General features: G+C 37.8%; 1 protein-coding gene across 5 annotated transcripts in view; it reads left to right on the top strand.

The window, feature by feature from the left end:
- Positions 1 to 20,201, top strand: part of LOC111866792 (anoctamin-4) — a 64,313-nt gene extending 44,112 nt beyond the window's left edge. For 4 of the 5 annotated variants that reach the window (XM_023856092.2, XM_023856175.2, XM_023856253.2 and 1 more), the window contains exons 11-17: positions 692 to 789; positions 1,145 to 1,284; positions 5,353 to 5,558; positions 6,346 to 6,512; positions 10,966 to 11,071; positions 16,368 to 16,659; positions 17,365 to 20,201. In XM_023856092.2, the coding sequence (XP_023711860.1) occupies positions 692 to 789; positions 1,145 to 1,284; positions 5,353 to 5,558; positions 6,346 to 6,512; positions 10,966 to 11,071; positions 16,368 to 16,655 (1,005 nt within the window). In that variant the 3' untranslated portion in view covers positions 16,656 to 16,659; positions 17,365 to 20,201. The remainder of the gene's footprint in view (positions 1 to 691; positions 790 to 1,144; positions 1,285 to 5,352; positions 5,559 to 6,345; positions 6,513 to 10,965; positions 11,072 to 16,367; positions 16,660 to 17,364) is intronic. The other variant, XR_002843241.2, reaches the window with a different exon arrangement.
- The last annotated feature ends 3,431 nt before the right edge of the window (positions 20,202 to 23,632 follow it).

Raw genomic sequence — 23,632 nt, 5'->3', positions numbered from 1 at the left:
TTTAGCTTTCTTTCCGCAGAAAGATCGTCGATTTTGTGACGTATTTTCAAGGGCATCTTTCGTTAGTATCCATCTTCGCACATTTTTTTCGTCAACGTCGAATTTTCTCCCTGCTGCTCGATTTCCATGTTCTTGTGTGTAACGCACCACTTGAAGTTTAAATTTAGACGTATAACCTGCTCTTACTCGACCCATGTTTCACTCAGAACTAACCAGGCAAGTCAAGTAAAGGTGAAAAGGTTATAACTCTCCCCCGCAATGCCTTTGTTCCGAGCGGTACCGTTATTTTCGCTAGTTGCGAACTTAGGAATGTTAAACGTTGCCAAATTTCGGAATAATTTCTACTCCTGAAATAATATTCCAAGAAAATTATTTTTTCTGTAATTTCTGTCTGAAAATTGTGCTGCGGCCTATACACGCATGCGGCCTATACATGCGTAAATACGGTATATGGACTGACCAACTGCCACTTGTCAGTGAAGTTAGTGCCACCTTTTGTGGATAAAGGGTGTTGCGTGGTCAGCACAGCAGAGTTGTACCTACATGTGTTATTAATGTTTGTTGGGTGTGATGTTCTCACAGCAGTGAACATGATGTTGTGACTTCCACTGAACTGCATGGTATCACAACCCAAATGGTCATACTCTACTCTGTGTTGTTACAAAAGAGTTTATGTTCCTTGTTTCTGCAGTGCAATCCTGGTGGATGTTTGATGGAACTCTGTATTCAACTCGCAATTATCATGGTTGGCAAGCAAGCATATGCTACTGTCATGGAAATGGTTATTCCGTAAGTATCAGAATGGTGCTTTGTAGCACCTTGGATGGACTAGGAAAAGACACAAAAAACTTAGAGGGTTTTAGTCATAGCTTTTTAGTGCATGCACAGGTTTAGTCTCTCAGAGAAAACTGGCTCCTGAGCATCTACGTACTTCACATTCTTACGTTCCTTTCCTTTATCCCTTTTGTGCCTTTATCTTCTTCCCTCATTTCACTTGTATTCCATTCTTATCCCTTTTAGTTGTCTAAACTATTCTAATTCATTTCCCTCTTCCTTCTTTGTATGTGTTATTTATTTTGTTACAGTATTTTCCCCAAGATCTGCATTTTCCATATGGCGTATCTGTGGAAATTTTGTATTGCAGGCTATTGCAGAAGTGGTGGAATAATTTCAAGGTTAAAGAAGAAGACAAAGAGAGTAGGCAGATTATAAACCAGTGGACTGAGGATTACAAATTAGTAGACTGGGGTCCTCGAGGATTATGTCCTGAGTATCTAGAAATGGGTGAGTTTTCCATTTCATTTTTATTTTATGTACATGTTTTCATTTGCAGTTTTAATGATAAATTTGTAAGGTTTTAAAAGCCATTTTCTTGTTTTTAATGTCATTTTTAGCACCAATGTTATCATTGGTGCCACAGTACAAAGGACTTAGTCCCACCTCACTAGCATTAAAAAAATGATGTTGATTATAATAATAATCTTTATTTAAGGGCAATTTTAAAAAAATAAAGTGCCTTTTAACTGATCAATATTGATATCCATGTTAATACTGTTACTACTATTAAATCACATGCTTTGAGGTAATTCATGAAAAATACGTGAAATAATCAATTTCTTTGAAGTTACCTTGTTTGTAAATAAACTACTGTCATCAATTTTTCTGCAATTCAAGCCCCTCTGTCATTTTCAGATTGAATTTCAGAGTTTCTGCAGTTATATGGTCTGTTCAAAAAGTTTTGGAACCATTTTCTATAATTTTTTCAGACATTCCTGCAACTGAGTGAACCTTATCACCTTCAAAGTACTCTCCCCCCCCCCTGCATTGATGTACTGCTCCACCAACAGCCATTGCCACCTCTGGAAACAGTCCTGGTGTGCCTTTTTCGGGATCTTGCATAGCTCCATCAGCAAATTGTCCATAATCTCTTGAATTGTCTAATCGTCCTTTCGAAGTGGATTTTAGTTTAGGAAATAAAAAAAATCTGCCAGAGCCAGGTCAAGTGAGTAAGGTGGCTGATGAAACACAGTTATGTTCACGTTGGCCAAAATGTCATGAATCAGTAGCGATGCATAAGCTGACACACTGTCATGATGGAGGAACCAGGAATTGTTTCTCCACAACTGAGGTTTTCCCCTGACATTTTCTCTTAAGACATTTCAGCACTTCGAGTTAATACCAGCGATACACTGTTTTTCCCCCTGACATAAGAATTCATGATGCACAACACCCTCAGAGTGAAAAAGAAACTGTCAACATGACTTTCGCCTTCACCTGACCCACCACACCTTTCTCAGTCTCGGCGAATTTTTTCCAACCCATTGGGAAGACTGCATTTTAGTTTCCACATCATATCCATAAACCAATGTTACCAGTTATAATTCTTTTCAGAAAGTTATCATCCTCACTAGCACAATCCAGAAGTTTCTGACAGATGGCAACATGACTGTCTCTCTGATCCTGTGTCAAAAGTTGTGGGACAAACTTTGAAACTACCCAGTGCATTTCTAATTATGTCATAAGAATGTCATGACATGATGCTATCGATATTTTGCACTCTTCTGCTATTTCCTGCACTGTCAAACAACTATTCAACTGCACGATTTCAAAAACTTGTGCAACATGAGCTTCATCACATGATATTGAGGGCTGTCTCAAATGCTGTCATCATGTGTTGACTGCTGACGACCCTTAAATCACTTAAACCATTCATAACAATGTGTACGGCTCATGCACTGATCTCCTTAAGCGTTTTTAGTCATTTCATGAATCTGTGTAACATTTCACCTAGTTTGAAGCAAAATTTAACATTAATACACTGCTCATGAACATAAGCCATCTTGAATATCGCAAGACACACTCTACACACATGTGAACAAATTGCTCTAAAGTGATGACTAATCACAGCAGGATGACGTGACAGAAAGGATGATAATTAAGGAGCACACCAGTAGGCAGCACAACTTACCTGACATTGCTAAGACATGAAGTTGGCATGCTACTTCAAAACTTCTGAAACTTCTTGAACAGAGCACCTACATCTTTGTAGATACTGAGAACCACCTGAACATTGAATTGCCATGGTTCAGCCAGAGAAATTGGCAGGGTGTGACTTGTTTTTTTGTGACACTATTGCATTATACATTTCGTTTGGTTCAACTTTTATGTTATCAAACTCTTGCACACGTTTTGTTGAGGGTTCTGGGTTGCCATTCACTTGAGGTGGATTCCCTCTAATGTTTAAATGTTGCATAACTTTACAAACACTTATTACACTGCTTGACACTTTTTCCAAGATGTTGTACAAAATGTGAACATACAACAAAATTGAATGAAAAGCGACAGAAAATACAAGAGTAGCTCCTCATTCAACAATTGATGTAGCCCAACCGACTCTGTGATTGAAATGTCATCCCAACCATTTCCATTCTCAGTAATATTGAAGCATTCAAGCAGAGAATCCTTGCTAATATACATCCAGTTCAGAGTTATGCTTTGAAAGTTCTATGGCATTTCTGTGGACTTTGGGACAGTGCAGCTACAGGCAGTTCCTAACAGAGCAGAATACTTAGATGAAGCAGAAAGAAAGGACAAAAATCCTGATATAATGGCAGAAAACAGTTTTACTGACTTCACTTTGGAAAATGCTTGCTTCATTACTGAATTCAGTTGATGAGCATAACAGTAAATGAAATGTGCACGAGGAAAGGTATTGCCACATGTTCGGAGGTATGTGTGGTGAAACTAATGGGTTCTGGATTGGATGATTGAATTTTTTGGCACTTCAGTTACAGTCTCTCTTAATTACAATTAATATTGCACTATCACTGATTTACAGAATTTACAGTTCACCGTTGCACACGCACTAGCATTCTCTGTTTTCACTGGTCTTCTCCTAGCAACGGAACTCAACACAGCAACTATCCCTTAAAATCACTGTGAAGTCTTCTTGTCTTGAATCACTTTGTCCTCCTCTGCCCTAATCTGCACTCGACTAATCTTCACAATTCACTAAGGACATGCTCCATTCTCGTCCTTGTACTCTCAACTGCTCCTAGCTTCTGAATTCACTTCTCTTACAAGCACTCTGCACAGACCCCAAAGAAAACACTGTATTGTTGATGATGTCGCCGCGTTGCATAGCATGGTCTGATACAAAGAAATGTGTTTACTGACCCATTGCGTAGAAACAGATTGCGTAACACTGGTGGTGTATTGTTACATGTGTATATTACTTAGCAGCAGCTGTTTCTGTGGCTCAACAGTTCTTGCATGCAGTAAATACCTGTATGCCACAGTATCTTTGATCTTATTTTCAAACCCATTATCCCCTCTGAGACAGCAGTGCCATCATAGGACTGAGCATTTGAATTGTTCTTGTATCCTGAATGTGTTTATTATATCTAATTTTAAAGTTTCATTTCTGTATTTCTTGGGGAATTTTTGATATGGTAGCTGGTATGTGTTGCCATTGCTGAAAAGGTCCAGAGATATTAGTTTTTCTTTAAGCTGTTTCTTATGGTACTGGCAGTTCAGAAAGCTGTTATTAGAGTCATTACTCTAAATAATGTGGGAAGTGGTTGTGCTTCCTTTGTCAAAATATGAGAAAATGTCATTATGGCATAGTGTGTAATTAATGAAGTACAGGGAAAACTTTACCTTTATTAGGTCTTTGGGGTGTTGATTGTTCTTCAGGATATATTTTATAGGAATGAGCCGTTCAGCTTTCCCTGTTGTAGAGGTGAGGTATTTGTTCATTCTGTTTATTAGATAGTTAATGCCTGAAATTTTATTTTCAAAGAGGTGGCAGGAGTCAATAAGGATAAATATGTCTGTAGAGGTTTCATTGTGATAAATTTTCAAGTGTCATTATCATGATTGGTTTATGATAGTGATGTCTAAAAAGTTTATCATTTTCTATAGTGAATCTTAGTTCTGGGTTAGGTTGGTAAAACCGTGTAATACAGTGTTTGTTTGGGTGGTCTGTGAGCCAACTTCCAAAAACATCGAAGAATATGGGTCTACCCATTCCTGATTTTAAAATCTGAAGGATATTTAGTATAAAGTTGGATCCGATCCAATTTTAACTCAGCAGAATTTTATACTGACATCATAGTTTGTATGTATTCCATCACCATTGGTATGTTCCTCAAGAATCACCATTTTTAGTTGTAAGCACCACAAGCAGGATGCAACAGTACAAGATGCATTGTGGTGATAAAGGAGTATAATTTTTAAGTTACCTGTTGCCTTCTATGAAGACATTGCTTGATAATGAGAACTGAATCAGTCATTCAGTTTCTAAAGACTTCTTCCTTAATTAATAAGATGTAATTATTTCGCTTAATTCAGTTTTGCAGTATGGGTTTGTTACCCTCTTCGTGGCACCCTTCCCTTTGGCTCCATTCTTTGCATTGTTGAACAATATTTTGGAGATGAGGCTTGATGCAAAGAAGTGCCTGCGGTATTATCGTCGGCCTGTTCCTAAACGAGTAAAAAATATTGGTGTTTGGTTCCACATTCTGGACATCCTTGGAACTCTCTCTGTTGTTACAAATGTGAGTATCAACATTTTGTTACTCTCACCTGACATTGTCATGATGTTATCAGTTATATAATACCACAGCTTCCAGACTCATAGTAAATTAAATCTGAAGTGAAAGGTGTGCTCCAATTGTATTGGTCTTGATGTTCGCTTGTTGCAAATACAAGTCTGTTATTCATTGAGCTATCAACCGTATACCTGCTGCACTTTGGATGATTATAAATTATTTCTTACTGAAAACCGTCACAACACAACATTCAATAATAGATGTAAGTAAGTCTAGGAGATAACTTCTGCTACATGTTTCGGCCTTCAAAAGGCCATTATCAGGCAAATAAATTAAACTTTTCGTTATTGAATTGTATGTCAAATATAGGATAAAGTACTAAACTTCCAAGTGTATACAGTGGTATAAAATGATATGAGTGAATATAAAATATAAATTACAATAAAAGTTGAAGTCTTAAAATAACCAGTTACATAGTCAAAAGTACAGTTATAAGTTGTGTATGTGATAGTATTTGGAAGTTGGCAGTTGTAATCGTAATATATGTAATGCTTATACGGACATGTTATATACACAATGGCTGATGTGTTCAGAGGCCTGTTGTTATGTTGTATGTTATTATTTAATATTTGATACCTGGAAATAATATACCATTGGTAACTATTATTAAATTACTTAGTGATTTTATATGGTATTGATTAAATTATTATGGTTATGTAATTTATTTACTATGTGACAAGTGTATGTGCATGCGTGTGTACACACACGTATGGTCCTTATATTTTTGTTTCAGGCATTTATCATTGCATTCTCATCCAACTTTATCCCACGGATGATGTACATGCACATTGTAAATCCAGATCACACGGATGTTGGGTTCCTCAATCATTCTCTGGCCTACTTTGATACAAGACATTTCAGCCATTCACACAACAATGTATCTCATGTTGACATATGCAGGTAATAAGGTCAAAAAATTCTATACCAATAGTATAATGTCTGAAACATAACTCTACTCTACAAGTGATACAGAATTTGAATGTTTCAAGTTAGAGAAAGATAGATGTTTGCAATAGTTTCTGTCCTGTATTTGTATGATCCCTCCCACCATATTTGGGCCATATTAATTTTGCCAGACTGTAAAAGAAGTTATTTTATTTTATAGAAATATTCTGCCAGATAATTTATTTGATACGTATGGGAATCTGGTGGTCTAGCTGTAAGGTCTTCTGTGCAGATGTTTCTGATTCAGTACCAGTTGGATATAGTGCAGATGCTTGTGCATTCTTTCCCTTTTCTTCACCTCTACCAGAGTTAAAACTCTTGTCTGCAGACTGCATTATGGTTTAAACCTTATGTTAAGGTATAGATCTCCCATGATAGCCATCATTGCTGTGACTGTCAGGTTTAAAAATGTGGATTTATATCTTAACCTAGCTAAATGGTCTGAGGCCAGAATGAACTAAACCTTACCAGGAGTTATAGGCCACATATATGTAGAATATACAGATTTTGTAACATGAATTAGTCTAAATCCCTTATGAAATTTTGAAAAATTGTTGAGCATGAAATCTACAGAGAAAAGACTTACTGTTTTTGTATAACATTTTTTGCCTGTAAAAACAAATTTTGTCAAAAATACCTAATGCCAGTAAAGTTGTTTCTAATCCACTTCTATACCAGGTATACACATATCTTGTTGTGTATGTGTTACTAAGATACTAAACTTATTGCAATAGCTGCAACTCTGAGATACCTGTCTGTGCCATTTATTGCTGCTTTCTTTGGGTCTGATCTGTAATTACTTATGGAAATACATGATGACAGAAGAGAAAAACAGATGCTTTTGTATTGTGACACATTACTAAGCAGTGGCTCCATAAACACATTCCAATACGCAACAATGGGAGCTGTGTTCTCAGTGGGCGAATGTTACAGCTTGTTGCTAGTCAGCAGTCAGCACACCAATGAACTGGCTGGATGGCGATCACATGGTAACCACAACAGAGGTGTGACGCAACAGTAGAGGAAGCCGTGTTTTTTGTGGTGGTTCGCGCCAAAGGTTTATAACACATGGAAAATCGCTTGGTGCAGTTGAGTTCCAAAGTTCCAAGGGAGCAGTAGTGTGTCAAGAAGTTGTAGAAGGAATTAGACTGTGTGTGACTTTACATGTGCTGTATCACAGTGATATTGGCAGTGTATAATTTAGTGAGACTTTTGTAGTTCCTGTGTTATAAATCCGTTGCCAGGGAACTGAGAGTGAAGACTAATGGACATAGACTGACAAGATTGGTGTGATGTGATTGTAGAATGTGTAAATCAGCAGCAGTATTGTAATTATTTATAGTTACAACCTGTAGGTGGTTAATAAATCTAGTTACCAATCCCGAACCCTGTTCATAGTCACTTAACATGTGAAAACTGGTATCAGAAGTGGGATTGGATCTGATTGAAGCAATTGTTGAGCAGAAGATTTATTTTACAGTGCCATTCAAAAAAAGTTGGAAAACATGGAATTACTGAAGGCCATGCTGGCAAAAATTTAAAACCAACATGAAATCCATGCAAGAAGAAATGAAAACCAACCAGAAGGAACTAAAGAAAGATATAAAAACCAACCAAGTAAAATCAGAAGCCTTCTGAGAAGAAATGGAAGACATGCACAAAAAGATGATGGCCAAGCTAGATGACCATCATGAAAGGGCAATGGCCTACCAAGACACCATGGAGGCATGCCTGGAATTCAAGGAACCAACTTCAGTGGGCGTGGAATATGATGCAGAGCAGTGGGAGGTCCTCAAGGAAGAAACCACGGTGAAATCTTCTGGAGCAATGAAGAAGCGGCATAGGGACTGGCATCTAGCTTCAGGGCACTGTGGAAAGCTAAAGGAACTGACCAAGGAAATTGTGGATCCAGAGGAAGTTGCCTGCCGCCTGCAGGAAGATGACCCGCTCTACAGCGGTGGTATGGCACTGGGGACACAGTCACAAGGGTTACGACCAGGTCCGTGTGTTACAAGAAACTCAGAGAGGACAGACATTGGAAGGGCCCAGAATGCAACAGTGGCATAAGGGACCAAGGCCTTAGAAAGCAGCTACCAGGCAGCAAGCGAATAAAGAACCTAGTTGACAGATGGCCGCTATGTCTGAGGAAAAAGTGAACAACCACTGATGGCAGAGGGCAGAGCTCAGGACAGCGATCACCTCAGGGAAGCATAGGGACTCTAAAGAAGATCCCTCTGTGAGATTCTCAGCATGAAGATCACGAAGCAAAAAGCCGGATCTTGTGTCGAATCACGAAAAATCAGGACTGAACATTGTGGAGGGGTTGGCCCCCTCTGAGGCAGAAAAGGAGTCTGCACACAGAGTAAGAACTGGAGATGTGGGAGCACTGGCCTCTCCAGGAGTTGTTGGCTACTTGGGAAAGAGAAAAACGAAGAAAACCTTTGGATGTTGGTGAGAACCTGAATTAACTGGAACCTCCTCATAAGGGAAGCGCTCGGGACAAGCTGGCCTTGAGGAGGGAGAAGTGGTGGTAGTTGGAGAGCATCCACCGCAAGAAAAACTGAACAACTTGCGGGAAGGTGAGATGTTACAAGCCGAGACCTCAAAGAAGAAGGAACGGTGACACAGTGATAGGCTATTTGGGATGAACAGCCTTAAGGAGGGATCACTGTAACACATTGCTAGGCATTGCCTCCATAAACACGTTCCAACTTGCAACAATATGATCTGTGTTCTCAGTGGCCAAATGTTACAGCTCGTTGCTAGGTAGTAGGCAGCATGCCAATGAACTGGCTGGAAGGCAATCACATGGTAGCCCCAACAGAGGTATGACGCTACAATAAAGGAAGTCTTGTTTTGGTGGTCCAAGCTGAAGGTTTATAACACACCGAAAATCGCTTGGGGCAGTTCAGTTCTGAAAGTCCAAGGGAGCAGTAGTGTGGCCAAAAGCCGTAGAAGGAATTAGTCTCTGTGTGTATGACTTTACGTGTCCTCTAGTACCCACTGATCAGGCAGAACAGAATTAGTGAGTTATGGATCTCAGATCTTTTTCACCGCCTGCTTGAATCACTTCTTCTGGAATTTGATTAGTTCTTGGTGACTTATACTTAACTTTGCAATAGTCATTTCAGCCTCAGAAGGACTTGGCTCAGATGTATGTATTTCTGTCTGCCTAACTTCACCAACCACATGTATGTTCAGTAGATGAGAGAAACATTCAGTGTGTTGTGGGAATCTGCAAGATGACTATTTTTATCCTTTACCAAGTTGTAATATTCTTGTTCTTACTGTGTGTTACACAATTGTCGATTTTGTCTTTCAGATATCCTCTGTTTTTGTTTGTGAAATGTGTGGTAAATCCACATCTTATATTGTTCAGATTATTTCCATTTATTTAGCTTTGATCCTGTAACCATTGTTGTTTCTCTTGTTTTCTTTGATCTGATGGTGTTGTTGATTAAACATCTTTTGCTGAACCGTGGCTTATGCTGCTTCATTTCTTAATAATCTAGGCCGTCGTGGGCAAAAATTTTATACTCCCTGTAATAGTTTTTCAGGCTGAAATTTTGATACTCTCTGTAATAATTTTCAAATTCTATTAACATCCACATGATCACCTAAGATTTCCAAAGCTGCAGTCCTATTTGAGATTTCAGCCTGATACTCTTCCTTACCCTCTGCCTTGTTTAGTTTCTTGAGATTGAATTTCTCCATATCAAATTTTTGTGTTGTTTGTTTACTTACTGCAAGGATATAAGTTCACCAGATAGTTGTCAGTGTCAAAGTCTACACCCCTGAAAGACTGGACTTTAAGTATACTTGATTGCCATCTCTTGTCTGTCAAAATTTGATCAATATGATTGTGTCTTTCCATCAGGAGATGTCCAAGAAATTCATATGGCAAATATTTTCTGAGTCTTTGTCATGTGACCAGCTTTGCAAGAACAAATGGGTTTTTGCAATAAATGTTCAAAGACCAGGGAGGTATGAAAAACTGCAAAGCTTCTGTTTGTAAACGTTGATACTCTCTTTACATACATGTGTCCATTCTTATCATGTGTATGTTTATCATTGTCTGCCTTCTTTCTTCCCCAAATCATTTGGTTTGATTGTAAAACAAGAGCATTTCATCCTTGTACAACCTTTTTTTTTATTGCTAGTAGGGTGGGACTACTCGTAAGTCCCTTGTACTGCGGCCACTTCTGGTGGAATGAAGATTGGCAGGGAAACCGAAGTACTTGGAGAAAACCTGCCCCAACGCCACTTTGTCCACCACAAATCCCACTTGACCAGACCCGGGATTGAACCCGGACTGCCGCAGTGGGAAGCCAGTGACTAACCGCTTGAGCTATGGCGTGACCACCTTACTCCAGTTGTTATTGAAGGTACATTTTGTTGTGTTTTATAGATACCCAGAGTACAGAAATCCGCCATGGGACGAACATCCATACAAGCGTCCTCTTATATACTGGCGTATCCTAGCAGTACGACTGATATTTGTCGTCGTGTTCCAGGTAACTTCATTAATCTAACAAACCCACATATTAAGTTAGATTTTATGAAGTTCACGTTTATGAATAATTATAAAATTTTCTTTCCATTGATTAAAATTGAATCACTTTGTGCATTGTCCATTGGTGATGTAATGAATCATTTATTGAAGTTGGTATTGAATTTTGAGAATGGAGAGTTGCAACTGTAACATACCAGTTTGTGAGTTATGAGGACTGACATAGCATACTATTTTTTCTCTCTCTCTCTCTTGCTGCTGTTCTGAAGCTGTTTTGTTTAAAACAGGATGATGGATAATGTCCAAAATAATCAGTAATTGCATTAATATACCATCATCACAGATGTTAGGTTCTTGATGTTTGACATGTCCAGTTGTAATTCTCTACAGCTATGGATGAAATAAATAAATAAATAAATAATAATAATAATAATGTTTAGATCTTATCGTATTAGAGTACAAGTAGTTAATTTTGTTTTTACCCTCTCCCTTGCTACAGTTTTCATCATGGAAGTGATATAATATATTTTGTTAACATATTTTCATGGTAATGGGCCGATCTCCTCAGCTGATTCTGTGATCTGTGTTTCCCTCGTGTTGTCACTATGTGCCACAAGTTAGTTCCATCCTTTTACCATTACTGTCCCTATTTCCTACTGCATATCGCATGACCCCATCCAGTCAGACTTCCTTGATTCCTTCTCATTTTGGAGAGCACCATGTTGCAACACTAGCTCAAGCTGTCTTGCTGGAGAACCTCTATCAAGTGGATACGCATTGTTTCTCTCTCAAAATTATTTTTCATTATAATGTGTTACCTTAGTTGAATTATGTTTTATGTTTGACTAAAACTGCAGCAGAGAGAGCCTCTGCCTCCATATGTGAGTGTGTTCATGCGATCACGCACGTATGTGTGTGTGTCAGAGAGAGAGATTAATTGATTAATTCCAATATGATGTGTTTTATGTTGGCAAGATAAATCTCTTGTTTGTTATATTCTGTGAGCCTGTCATTGTGATTTGCTTGCCCTATTCCTTGTGGCTGTTGCATTTGAGGCATGAGTTGTGTTTGGATTCATGTATTTGATTTCTTTAGCTGTTGCAAGCCTCGCATTTTGTATTTCTGCCAAAATTTGTCATTCTGCATAACAATGTGCAGGTAACCTATCCATGTCCAGATTATACTGAAATGTCTAAGTCTATAGAATAGCGTGAGTTTTATGTTATTTTTTAATGTTTCATGCTCTTTTCCCATCAGTAACTGGTTATATTTTCATATATATTCAAGTTATATTGTATTTATGTTAAATTGACTCATGCCTGCCGTTTATACTGTTGCAATTCTACCCTCGTTAATGTCGGTCTGTCTTGTCCTGCCCTTCTTGGACCCTATGGTATATTCTATTAGTCTTTTCCTTTCATGCCTTCCAGTGCAAAATATGATTATTTGTATTATTGTTATCATGCTTGTTAGTCTTGCTATCGCTATCCAGCTCAGGATGTATGTACAGTACAACAGTGAGAAAGTGACATCTTGAGTCCTCCCAACTCTGCCTGTTGAGGACAGGTCAGTAACAGATTCATGTCCAGTTATTGCACATTGTCAGCTTAGGGTTCAAGAGGATGTGCTTCTCCTCTATAATAGTGGGACATAGACAGAAGGTATATTTAGTGCCAAATAATGTGTCCTTTTTATAGTATGGCATGGACATTGTTTATCAAACGAATCTCAGTTATTACCTAATTCTGTATGGATTATCTCTAGGGTGCAGAAATTATAAAAGAAGTATACAAATATGTGTATATTTAGTCTAATAGTTGTGTGTACCTGTTTTCACATGTGTCATTTCATATGACTGCATGATTCAGCACTTCTGTACCTATTAGTCATTAGGATTCATTTTGTTTTGTTATAATTGGGATGTTATTGGTGCAGTATTCTGTCAATTTTTATAAATAATTGTGCTAAATTGTTAGAACAATCAGTATTTAATATTTTAATGAAAGAAAAAATACTACTAAAATTTATATAATATTACAGCAAGTTTATAGAGATGAACAATGAATAGAAGACAGTGTTTTAGGTGTGTTAACCAATTTAAAAATGGAATATATGTTAAAGCAAAAGATCTAGCTGTTCAACAATTGCAAGAACTGACTGAAATGTGGAAAAAATGATGGAAATAATGAGAAAGTATCATCAGAATTTTTCAGAAGATACAAGATTTAAGATGAATAGAGAAATTATGAGATTGATTTTGACTAAAAGATCTAACATGAAGAATGTCTCTGCAGAAATGGTAATCAGAATGTCAGTAGTAGGCAGATGTGATATGGCAAGAAATTTGCTCAGAACTTCAAGTAAAATTGGCAGAAGAAAAAATAGTGACTGATGATGTGCTTGAATCTTCCTGTTAGACTCAGGAACGCCATGTCAAAGTCCAAAATAACTCCAATTTCAAAATCATATTGATATGGGTTTCTTTTATGGCAGTAATTGTCTGTTATGAATTTGTTCTTCCAAAGCAGACAGCCAAGCATTCTGCTCTCAAGTTCAGGGCTGCTTATGGCGGCACATTCATTGAAGAAAAGCAACTTTTTGCTGCATCATGACACTGCCTTCCGGTTCAGTACTTTCGGTAGAGCAAATACCAGTATTTGAACATCCACCTGAACCTGATTTGGCCCCCTGTGAGTTTATCATGTTTCAAAAACAATGGAGAGTCTCATTTTGAATAACTTGAAGATACTTAACAGCAATATACTTGTAACTGAAATGACTTTCTGTAATGATTTCCAACATCACTTAACAAGGGAGACACAGAAGTCAGAAAACGTACATAAATTCAGAAGGCAAGTGCTTGGAAGTGACCATACTCACTAATATTTAACCTTTTGACGTGGTCATTTAAATTCCGCGGCCGCGGCTCCTGCGGTAATATATTCAGCCGGCCATTTAAATTTTGCTCGAAAATTATTTATTCATCATTGTTCTTAAAATCTATGAGATAGGAACATGAAACTTTCACTAAAATGATCTTAAAAGGTGGTTTTATAACCTTACCTTATAATATGAACCCCCTTTATATCTTCAATGGAAGCATGTTATTTAGTATTTGAGCAGAGAATGGTACGCCTTGAAGGATGAAACTTTCACTAAAATGATCTTAAAAGTTGGTTTTATAACCTTGCCTTATAATATGAGCACCCGGTATCTCGGCTATGTAAGCAGGTGACGCCTTGAAGCATTAGTCTAAACACAGAGCTGGCTCTCGAAACGACCACCAAGGTCAGTACGATAAAATGGCGTCAACTGGAGCGATAATGAGTACTTTTCCCTCCCCCACACACATCCGTATCGTCTCAGGGGGTGACCACAGTGTTCTGCCTTAAATTGTGGCGTATTTCTAAGAAATGGGTGCTATGTACTGTGCGAAAGCAATCGATTTTACGAGAATAACATTTTGGACAACCCTCTTCTAAGAATTCCAATGGAATGTGTTTGTGTGGCCAGCTCAGGGCAATATGATATTATATACAACAGCACACATCACCTCTCTGGTGTTTATTACTTCACAAGCAAAGCAAATACGCCATTGAGTGACGAAACCGCTACAAGAAGCAACACGAATTTGCTGCAAGACAGGCATATGTAACGACGACTTATCTCAGCTAAACTCGTTGGCTTAGTATACTCTGTTCTTGTGACAACAGGCCAGCGAAAAATCTAACAATCTACAGCAAAACCATCAATTATTATGGGCGTTATAACATAGGTGTGCAGCTGGACGAACCATACACGACGAACCCCCCCAGACGATTTAAATCCCTGACGAAACAGACACGACGAACCACGGCAACGGGTTAATAACAATATTTCTCCCCATCAGTCTCCCTGTTTAATTGGTAGAGTCCATACATTTACGTAGAGAAAATTACTGTTGTGAGTAAGGTTGGTTTAGGTGAGGTTGGAGCATATGTGCACACTGCTGTTTTGAGAAACACCAAGGCTCCTCTCTCCCTTCGTGGTTATTCTGGAAACTGCTGAAGACCAAGATTGGCTGAGAGTGCACAAGAAGTTTCCAGAATGACTTTGCCTCTACAAATGTGTTATGGAGTTCTAGAGACAATCTAGGTGAAGCTACTGAGCTCACTGGACCTGTGCAGTTAATATCATGATGGACCAGAGTGAAAGACAGTGTGTACTGTGAGACAAGTTATTTCGGTCCTGGCAATACAAAATGTAGGTTAAGTGCAAGAAGACAGTGCGGTAGCATAAAGTGAAATAGTGGTGGACTAGAAAAGTCAGTTTCAAAATTATAGGTGGCTACTGGCAGTATGAAAGTAACTGTTCTGAACCAAAATAAATGTAATGCAATTTTCGCATTTGTTGATACAAGCGACATTCAGTAAATTCTTCTGAATTGGAAGCCCTTTCTTCCTTCACTGATAATGTAGTGTATTCTATCAAATTTGTAATTAACTGTAGTTCTTAGCTTATATTTCCCTTCCACAATGAATATGGATACATATAAATCTTCAGCCATAGGAATAATTTCTTCTCTTGGCCTCAATATAATTCTCCCTACAAATAATTATCAGTTACAGTTCTCATTCTCATCTCATATGACAAGTCCCTCAGTGATGATGCATTCTGAATTAAGAGTCTTTTCTTCCTCAAGTTTTGCACCATATTGCATCACAGTAAACCAGGCAGGTTCCTGAAGTGATAATGCTCTAGCCTTATATTTGGTGAATCGAAAAACTCTTTGAGAAATTCATCCAGCACTGTAAGGAATCATGGATCAACCATAGACAAGGTTAATCTCTTCAGGCAAATGCTGGGCTACAAAATTTACTCACATATGTACACTGACTTTTAGACACATTTCAGAATGAATTTAAATACCACATATTTACCCTTGATAGAATTTGTGAAAAACGTCATATACAGTAGTTAAATGCATTATGGTAATGTTTACCATATTGTGGGGTATGCCCCCCTGAGGAGACAGAGGACAATATACTGTGTTATCCAGATGTCTCAGTACTTGTAAGTATGATTAATAGCCTGACTTTGTGGAGCATATTGATGTTGTGCAATATATGAGGGTCAAATCTTGGTATGGTGACAAGATTCTTCAAGCCCCCCCCCCAGTCACTCTAAAAAAATACTGAGTTTAGTTTCTGATTTGTTTTATGTATGATGCTACATAAACCATGCAATAGACAAATGTTGCTGAATAAAATGTTATGAACATGGTGTTTAGGTGTGACTAGGTTATTTGTATGGTGTTACAGAATGTGGTTAGCCTAGTAAAGAACATTGTCAGGTGGCTTATTCCTGATATACCTCGCAAACTTCATGATGAAATGCTCAAAGAGGCATACCTCACAAATGAAATCATCATTGAGCAAGAGAGGAAACGAGCACAAGCCATGAATCCAGGTCGAATTGGCTCAAGGGATTTTCTTACAGGAGAAAGGAATGCTGTGGCGAATGATGATAGAAGACGTAAAAGAAGAAAGAAAAATAATCCAGGAAAAATTGGCTCTCCAGATTTCCACGTTGTATGCACCCTTCCTTGAGGAGGTCAGTCAAATGTGGAGCTGGATTATACTTGCACATGATACTATAATTAGTTAATAGTAGTAAGGGTATCTTAGAAATTTCAATTGAAGAGAGAGAAAAAAGGAGTGCATGCTTGTGTTGGGAGATAACATGTGCCTAGGTTTGTGCATTACAGGTATCTGAAAGCATGTTATTTCATTCTCACACTAGTAGTTTTCATACTTATCTAGATGGCAGCTGTATATGTGAAACTGTACCAACTTCATTTACTGTTTTAATGAAGAATAGAGGGACCAAGATAACACTAGAAGAGGAAAAAAGAGGAGCTAAAGGATAAAGATGTGGTTTGATGTTGAGTTTTTGCTATTACACCGTTCCTTTATTTTCACGAATTTGTAACTATTAAATATTTACATTATCTGCAGACTGCTACATAATGGTACAATTGATGTTCTAAGTCAAGGAGGGTTCCAAGTTTAGATTATGTGGTTTTCCTCAGAACCTCCAGGAAAATGCCATGATGTTACTTCAATTAGGCCATGGCCCCCTTCCTTCCATTTTATCAGTTTTCCCATCATCCAACACCATATAGTCATGATACTGAAAGTGTCATTAAGTAACCTACAAAAAAAGTTTGTTCTGTGAGCAGAGTTTGTGTTGAACACACTCAAAAGAAACTCTTATCACTCATCAAGTATTGGTCATATACCATAATTAGCAGNTCAGAAATAAATTAACTTCTTGGAGTACAACATGAAACAGACATCTGTTTCTGCAGTAAACTCTAGTTAACAGCACTGATGGTCTTTTCTTTTCTTTTCCAATTTCTCCTTTTCTTTTCATTTTTCCAATTTTTTCCTACTAATTTTTGACAGTGAGGTTGTGCCATAGCTTAGGAGATTAGTTGCCAGCTTCTAATTGTGGCAGCTTGGTTCAGGCCCAAGTCAGTTAATGCGGTATTTGTGATCGACAAATTGGCATTGAGGTAGGCTTTATTATTCATCAGATGATCCATTTCTCTTTTGTGTCATCTTGGGCTAGTACAATGGACCAGTTGTGGCCTAAGTACCAAGGGACTTGGCCTCACCTCACCCCCAAGGAAAAAATCAACAGTTTTATGTATCATATATCAAATTTCTTGGCTATGTTTGGTACATTTGATAGTCATCAAAGTGTTTGCCACTTCTTCACTAGAAAACAACTAGACTTTCTATTAGAAGTGTTTAACACTTTAGAAGAAGAGACTTACATTCTTAGACAACTTTGTGAATTCAGCTTTTGCAGGGAAGATTAAAAGAATCAAATCTCATGTTGCACCAGGTGGATTCCAATAAGTTTCAATTTTATTTATTATAAAATGATTGGAGAATTATAAATGAAATGGCTGGAATTTTAGTTTGCCTTCAGTGTGTGAAATTCCTTAAAACATGGAATACCACAGGGTTGATGTTTAGCTGAGTCTTCTTGCTTACCCATAACATTATATTTTTTCTTGCTTTAGCAAAGCAGTCTTTTGACAGAAACAGAGAACCAGTGTCACTTTGAAGCCAATAGGACAAAGCATTTATGAGGATCCAGTATTCTCAGGAACAAATATAGGAAATACAAATGCACATAATTGAGTAATGCCTTCAAAAGTGGTGAATGAAAATGTTGTTCTTTTTATGTATTATTACACAACAAATGAAACCAAAATGTCCTATCATTTCTGTGTGTTTAGTGGGTAGCGAACTTGACAGCTGCCTTTTTGATGATGATTGAATTTAAAGAAGAATAGTAGGTTCAGTTTATTCTGCATTCACTATACTCGTAATGAATTTGACATAAACTTGACAACTGCCTTTTTGATGATGTTTGAATTTAAAGAAGAATAATACATTCAGTTTATTCTGCATTCACTAGAACGAATTTGACATGAAACAGTATTGAAATTTCCAGTTGTATGCCAAAAGTGTTTTCATCTTACCCCCCCCCCCAATGCTATATTTCTTAATATGTATCCAGAAAACAGACTTTTTATCCTGACAGATAATTGATTCATGGTATAGGGTCTAATTTTTCATTTACTAAGAACTGTACTAAAATGATCATTATAACAGAATAGCAAGAGGGAAACTTATAGCAGCATTATGTAGGGTAAAGGGAAGGAACTGTGTCAAATAAGGAAACAATTAACAGTGCAAAGGCCCAAATAACCCAGAAATGACTCTTTACAGCTGTTGTATCTGTATTTGTGTTTCTACTGTAATAATGTTTTTTACCTTTGTACATTTTTAGCTCTTCATTCCTGTGGTATGAAGCTGAAAGAATTACAGTGAAAACCTAACATAAAAAGTACAAGCTGTAATGGGTATTTCAGTTTGGCAAACATTTTCTTATGCACCATAAATTTAATTATGTTGAACGTAGTAATGTTCGTCAGTTCTGGAGATATCCATGGGACAGACAACTATGCTACTTCTGTGCAAACAAAACCAAATGGAACTGGAAGTAATCAACTGATTTACCTTGAACAGGAAAGGTGTTCACCAGCTCAGCTGAAAAAATAATGCCCACATCATAAATGGTAACAGTTACATTCATGCCTTTGAAGGAGCATATAAACACACCAAAATTTGCTTACATCTCTATGTAAGTAGGTACTTGCAAACATTCACCACCTTTTATTTATGCGTACCAACCTCTTGTTACTACTTGCTTTGCACGTATCAGTTCTATGCTTGCATGAATAGTAGCAAATTTTTGGTAGTGTCATGCACAAACTGGGTCATAACAGTGACAAAATGGAAATAAGTACATTCAATTACATGCTTTGTCACAGAGGAGTCACCATTTTTGTAAATGATTGGTACCATACAAAAGTCATTTCCCACTATGTGTTCATGCTATTCAAAATAAGAATCTCCATTGTTACTGAAATCCCATGACATTTTTTCTTGTGTATATGAATTTCAGATTTGATGATGTGATTCATGTGTAGTTCACATATTTTAGAATAACTGTTAATTCTGTTCCAAACCACATTTTTCAGCTGCGTTGAGATTACTGCACATATTCACTGTTTGATTTCTATTCTTCGGTCCGAAAGTGCCTATGAGTATTATTTCTAGTCTAAATTTTTCATTCTGTTATGAATTCTCATTATAACATACTTTGACTGTGCAAGTATTCTGTCAGCCAGCAAAAGGTGGGATTTTTTATAGTTTTTTGATTAGTAATGCTAATAGATTGGAAACTGATTTAGTTTTTATTCTCAAACCCTATAATACAGAAGAATGGAAAGACAGGTTATGGTATATTAATGTGAGTGTTATTTTAATTTGTTCATTTTGTACTTGTAATTGTACTCTCATTTTGTTTTACATTAGAGGAAATATAAAAGTGGCTTCACTAATGTTATGCAAACAATTCAGAAGGTGAAGTTTCACGTGTAGTGTCCACTGTAGTCCACAACAAGACTTTCTAGTTCAGTGGTGCATAAAAATAATTATCTTTCCATTGCTCTCTACATTGCTGTTCATAAAGTTACGAGTATTTTCCTTTTGAGAATATCTTTGCATTTTTTTAAACTGTAAATGCATTTATCGGGGGGGCACGCGGTAGCGTAGTTGGTTGAGGCACTGTGCTACAAGCTGGAAGGTCGCAGGTTCAAGTCCCGATGAGGTCATTGAATTTTTTAATCCCTCCAGCTGCACTATGACCCTGGGGTCGACTGAGCCTCTAACAGAAATGAGTACCAGGAATTAATTAAATAATTTTCCTGAGGAGTAAAGTGCTGCCGGCGCGTAAGGCTGACAACCTTACCGCCATCTTTGAGTTGATTGTCTAGATAATGTGGGACCCTCAACGTTTCACAACCCTATGGGCCTTCATGGCCTGGTATAGGGATAGCTTTACTTTTTTTTTATTATTATTATTTTAACACACTGTGGACCGGGGTGGGCCATATGGCCCTCTACGTTTCCAAGCGTTGCGGACCAGTTGGGCCATATGGCCCTCTACGGTCACGTTATGTTGCAAAACGCTATATATCACTGTGTGGCTTCGTTGAATCGTAACTACTGCGTAGATGACCTCGGGAATGATTGCTGCCTTATCTAGTAACTCGACCAGAGTCATTTCCTGTCACAACCTAAACAAAATTGGCTTTGTTCTAATCCAAGCTTGCACGTATGAACCACGCAGCTACCAGTTCAACATGGCTCAGAGACAAAAGCAGTTGCGATCTCTCGGAGGACAGGAAATATTAGATATGTTCTCCGATGAGCTATCAGATTTGCCAACTGCTTCGTCTCCTGATAGCGAGGCCATTATCAGTGACAGTGACGGTGACGGGGGCCACAGGGCTGCCCAAAATGTGTCAAGTGAAAGTGAGAGCTCCGTTGAAAGTGCGAGTGTTGGGACAGCTACATGGGATAAAGTGGACAAAACCCCCACTTTAGGAAAGTACGTATTTGTGGTACAATTAGGGTGAACAGAGGCCTCCCTCCAGATCTGAAAGAGGAATGTAAACGCCTGAAACGTGGCGACACCGCATTCAGGAGGAAGGGGGACATTCTTCTTCAGTCCTGGAGGGATACTCGCGTTGTGAATATGGTTTCCACTATTCACAATTCGAGCATGGTCAATGTTCAAAGACGACACGGGCAAGTAAAGAAGCCTCTTTGTATTTTCAAGTATAATATGAAAGGAGTTGATAGGGCCAACCAGTTCTTGGGCTATTATTCCCTTCCTAGGAAAACAGTAAAATGGACGAAGAAAGTTGAACTGTGGCTTATAAACTGTGCAATTTTCAATTCATTTACGGTTTTCAAAAAGGTGAACAGAAATTCTACTTTGAAATACAAAGCATTTCTGTTGAAACTGGCAAAAGCTTGGGCTACTGACGCCACGGTGGCGGCAGTACCTGTGTCAGACACAGACGTAGTGCAGCCGGGGCCATCTGTTCGCACCCGCCGAAGGCCTCAAGTAGATCCCCCTGGCCGACTCTCGGGTGATATGCGGAAACATATTCTCGTGAAAATTGTGAAGAGTGAATATTGCAAGAAGAAACACCCTTCTAGGCAGTGCCATGTGTGCACAGAGCACAAGAAGAAGAGTAGAACTGCCTACATGTGCAACTTCTGCGTAATGCCTCTTCACAAAGGGGAATGTTTCCAGAGATATCACATGTGCAAGCACTTCTAGGAGCTCTGGTAAGTGTTCTCCAAAAATTTCAGTTCATAAAATTAATTAGGAGATTTTATATTAATTTTTAAAGTGAACAGTGCACAAGTTAGGGTAGTAGGTTTAAAAACGCCGGTCCCCAGTGTGATTTAAATGTTTAAACCACCGGTCCGCAATGTGTTAAATGCATTTGTCATACCTTTGCCAAATTCCCAGTATCTTTCACTTAATTGTCTCATTAGAAAGGTTAAATCTATTATGGAGTGTTGCGTCTATAATTTTTTTGGTATTCTTTTAAAATATTTTTCCTGAATTTTGTCAACAGTGACAGAAATATTATACTTCTCTAATTATGGCAGAATTTCTCCTTTCATAGACACTGTTACCATCACTTCATTCTTCTAATCATTTGGTATCACTTCCTCATAACTGTATACATTCATTGCATTGCTGTTGGCCTAGCTACTTTTAGGATGTCTACTGTCCCTTCATCACCTGGTGCTTTCTAATTCATTTTTCGAATGGTAATTTAGATGTCCAAATACATATGTATTCAATATCCAGTCCGGTTCCCGGACAATGGATCTGTGAAATTATGTATCTATGTATGTATATGACTATATTATCTGTGTTCTTTGTTCAATTGTACCTGCTTTTTCTCATACTTGATTTATGATGAGTATAAATCCTTTTCATTTGTGTCTTGTTCAGTATCAGAGGGGTGGGAAACCAAGATCTATACAAGATTGACACTAATTTTTCATGCAGAGTCTTGACTTCGAATGTCACCATGGTATGGAATATATTTAAGAATATATCTTTTACAATACCAGTTTAATTATGAACAGTCTAATATGTATTGTTTATGACACCACTAACAACTTAAATTAAAATTATTTGTCTGTCAAAATGGAAAAGAGGAAGCTGTTAACAGTTGAGCAACAAACACAAACTGCTGGTCCTGTTGGCCAGGACATCCTTTTTGATTACTTTTACAGTGAAGTTTATTCTTTTGTTTAGCTCTGCAGCATAAACTGTAGTTTTATATGTACAAATGTATTTATACTTTCATATTGATAAATATCTGTAGTTTTACTCGATGAACTCTTACATGTAGATATATAGAGAGATTATTTGGATTGCATTTAAGATCTTTGAGACTGTACTGATAATATTTTGTATTTTTAATGAATATACAAAGTGTTGGTGACAATATATTTTATTGTTTTTTATGGAATTTTTTCTTCCTTCCTTTCAGATGCCAAATATTTGCTGACATGCATGTTCAGTCATCATGCTATAACAGTGCACCCTAAACATGCCCTTAAATATATTAAAATAGTCAAACGAGCATAAACCTAATATCTTTTTCTTGTGTAAACTAATGAATTAAATTTAAAATTACCTCATTAATACAATGTTGAAGGCATAAAAAGAACAGAGACATGTCATAATACACAAATACAAGGTGTGGCAATAAAGAAACCGGATTCATGCTCTAACCCTTTATTAAAAAAAAATCAGACAGTCGAAATGTTATCCCCTTCAATGTAGTCCCCTCCCCGATCCCTACACCGCTCCATGCGAATTTTCCACTGTTGGAAGCAGTGCTGCAGGTCATCTTGTGTTATGCTCTTCAAGAGTTGCGTCGCTTTTGCTTTCACTGCATCCACGGACTCGAACCTGGTCCCTTTCAGCGCAGACTTGATTTTTGGGAAGAGAAAAAAGTCGCACGGTGCTAGGTCCGGAGAATACGGTGGATGTTCCATCACTGGAATGTTGTTTTTTGCCAAATACCTCTTCACAGATAGCGCGTTGTGTGCTGGCG

Source organism: Cryptotermes secundus, unplaced genomic scaffold, assembly GCF_002891405.2.
Source record: "Cryptotermes secundus unplaced genomic scaffold, Csec_1.0 scaffold24, whole genome shotgun sequence".
NCBI lineage: Eukaryota > Metazoa > Arthropoda > Insecta > Blattodea > Kalotermitidae > Cryptotermes > Cryptotermes secundus.
Note: the sequence above shows the minus strand (reverse complement) of the source record. Positions and strands in the feature narration are given on the sequence as shown.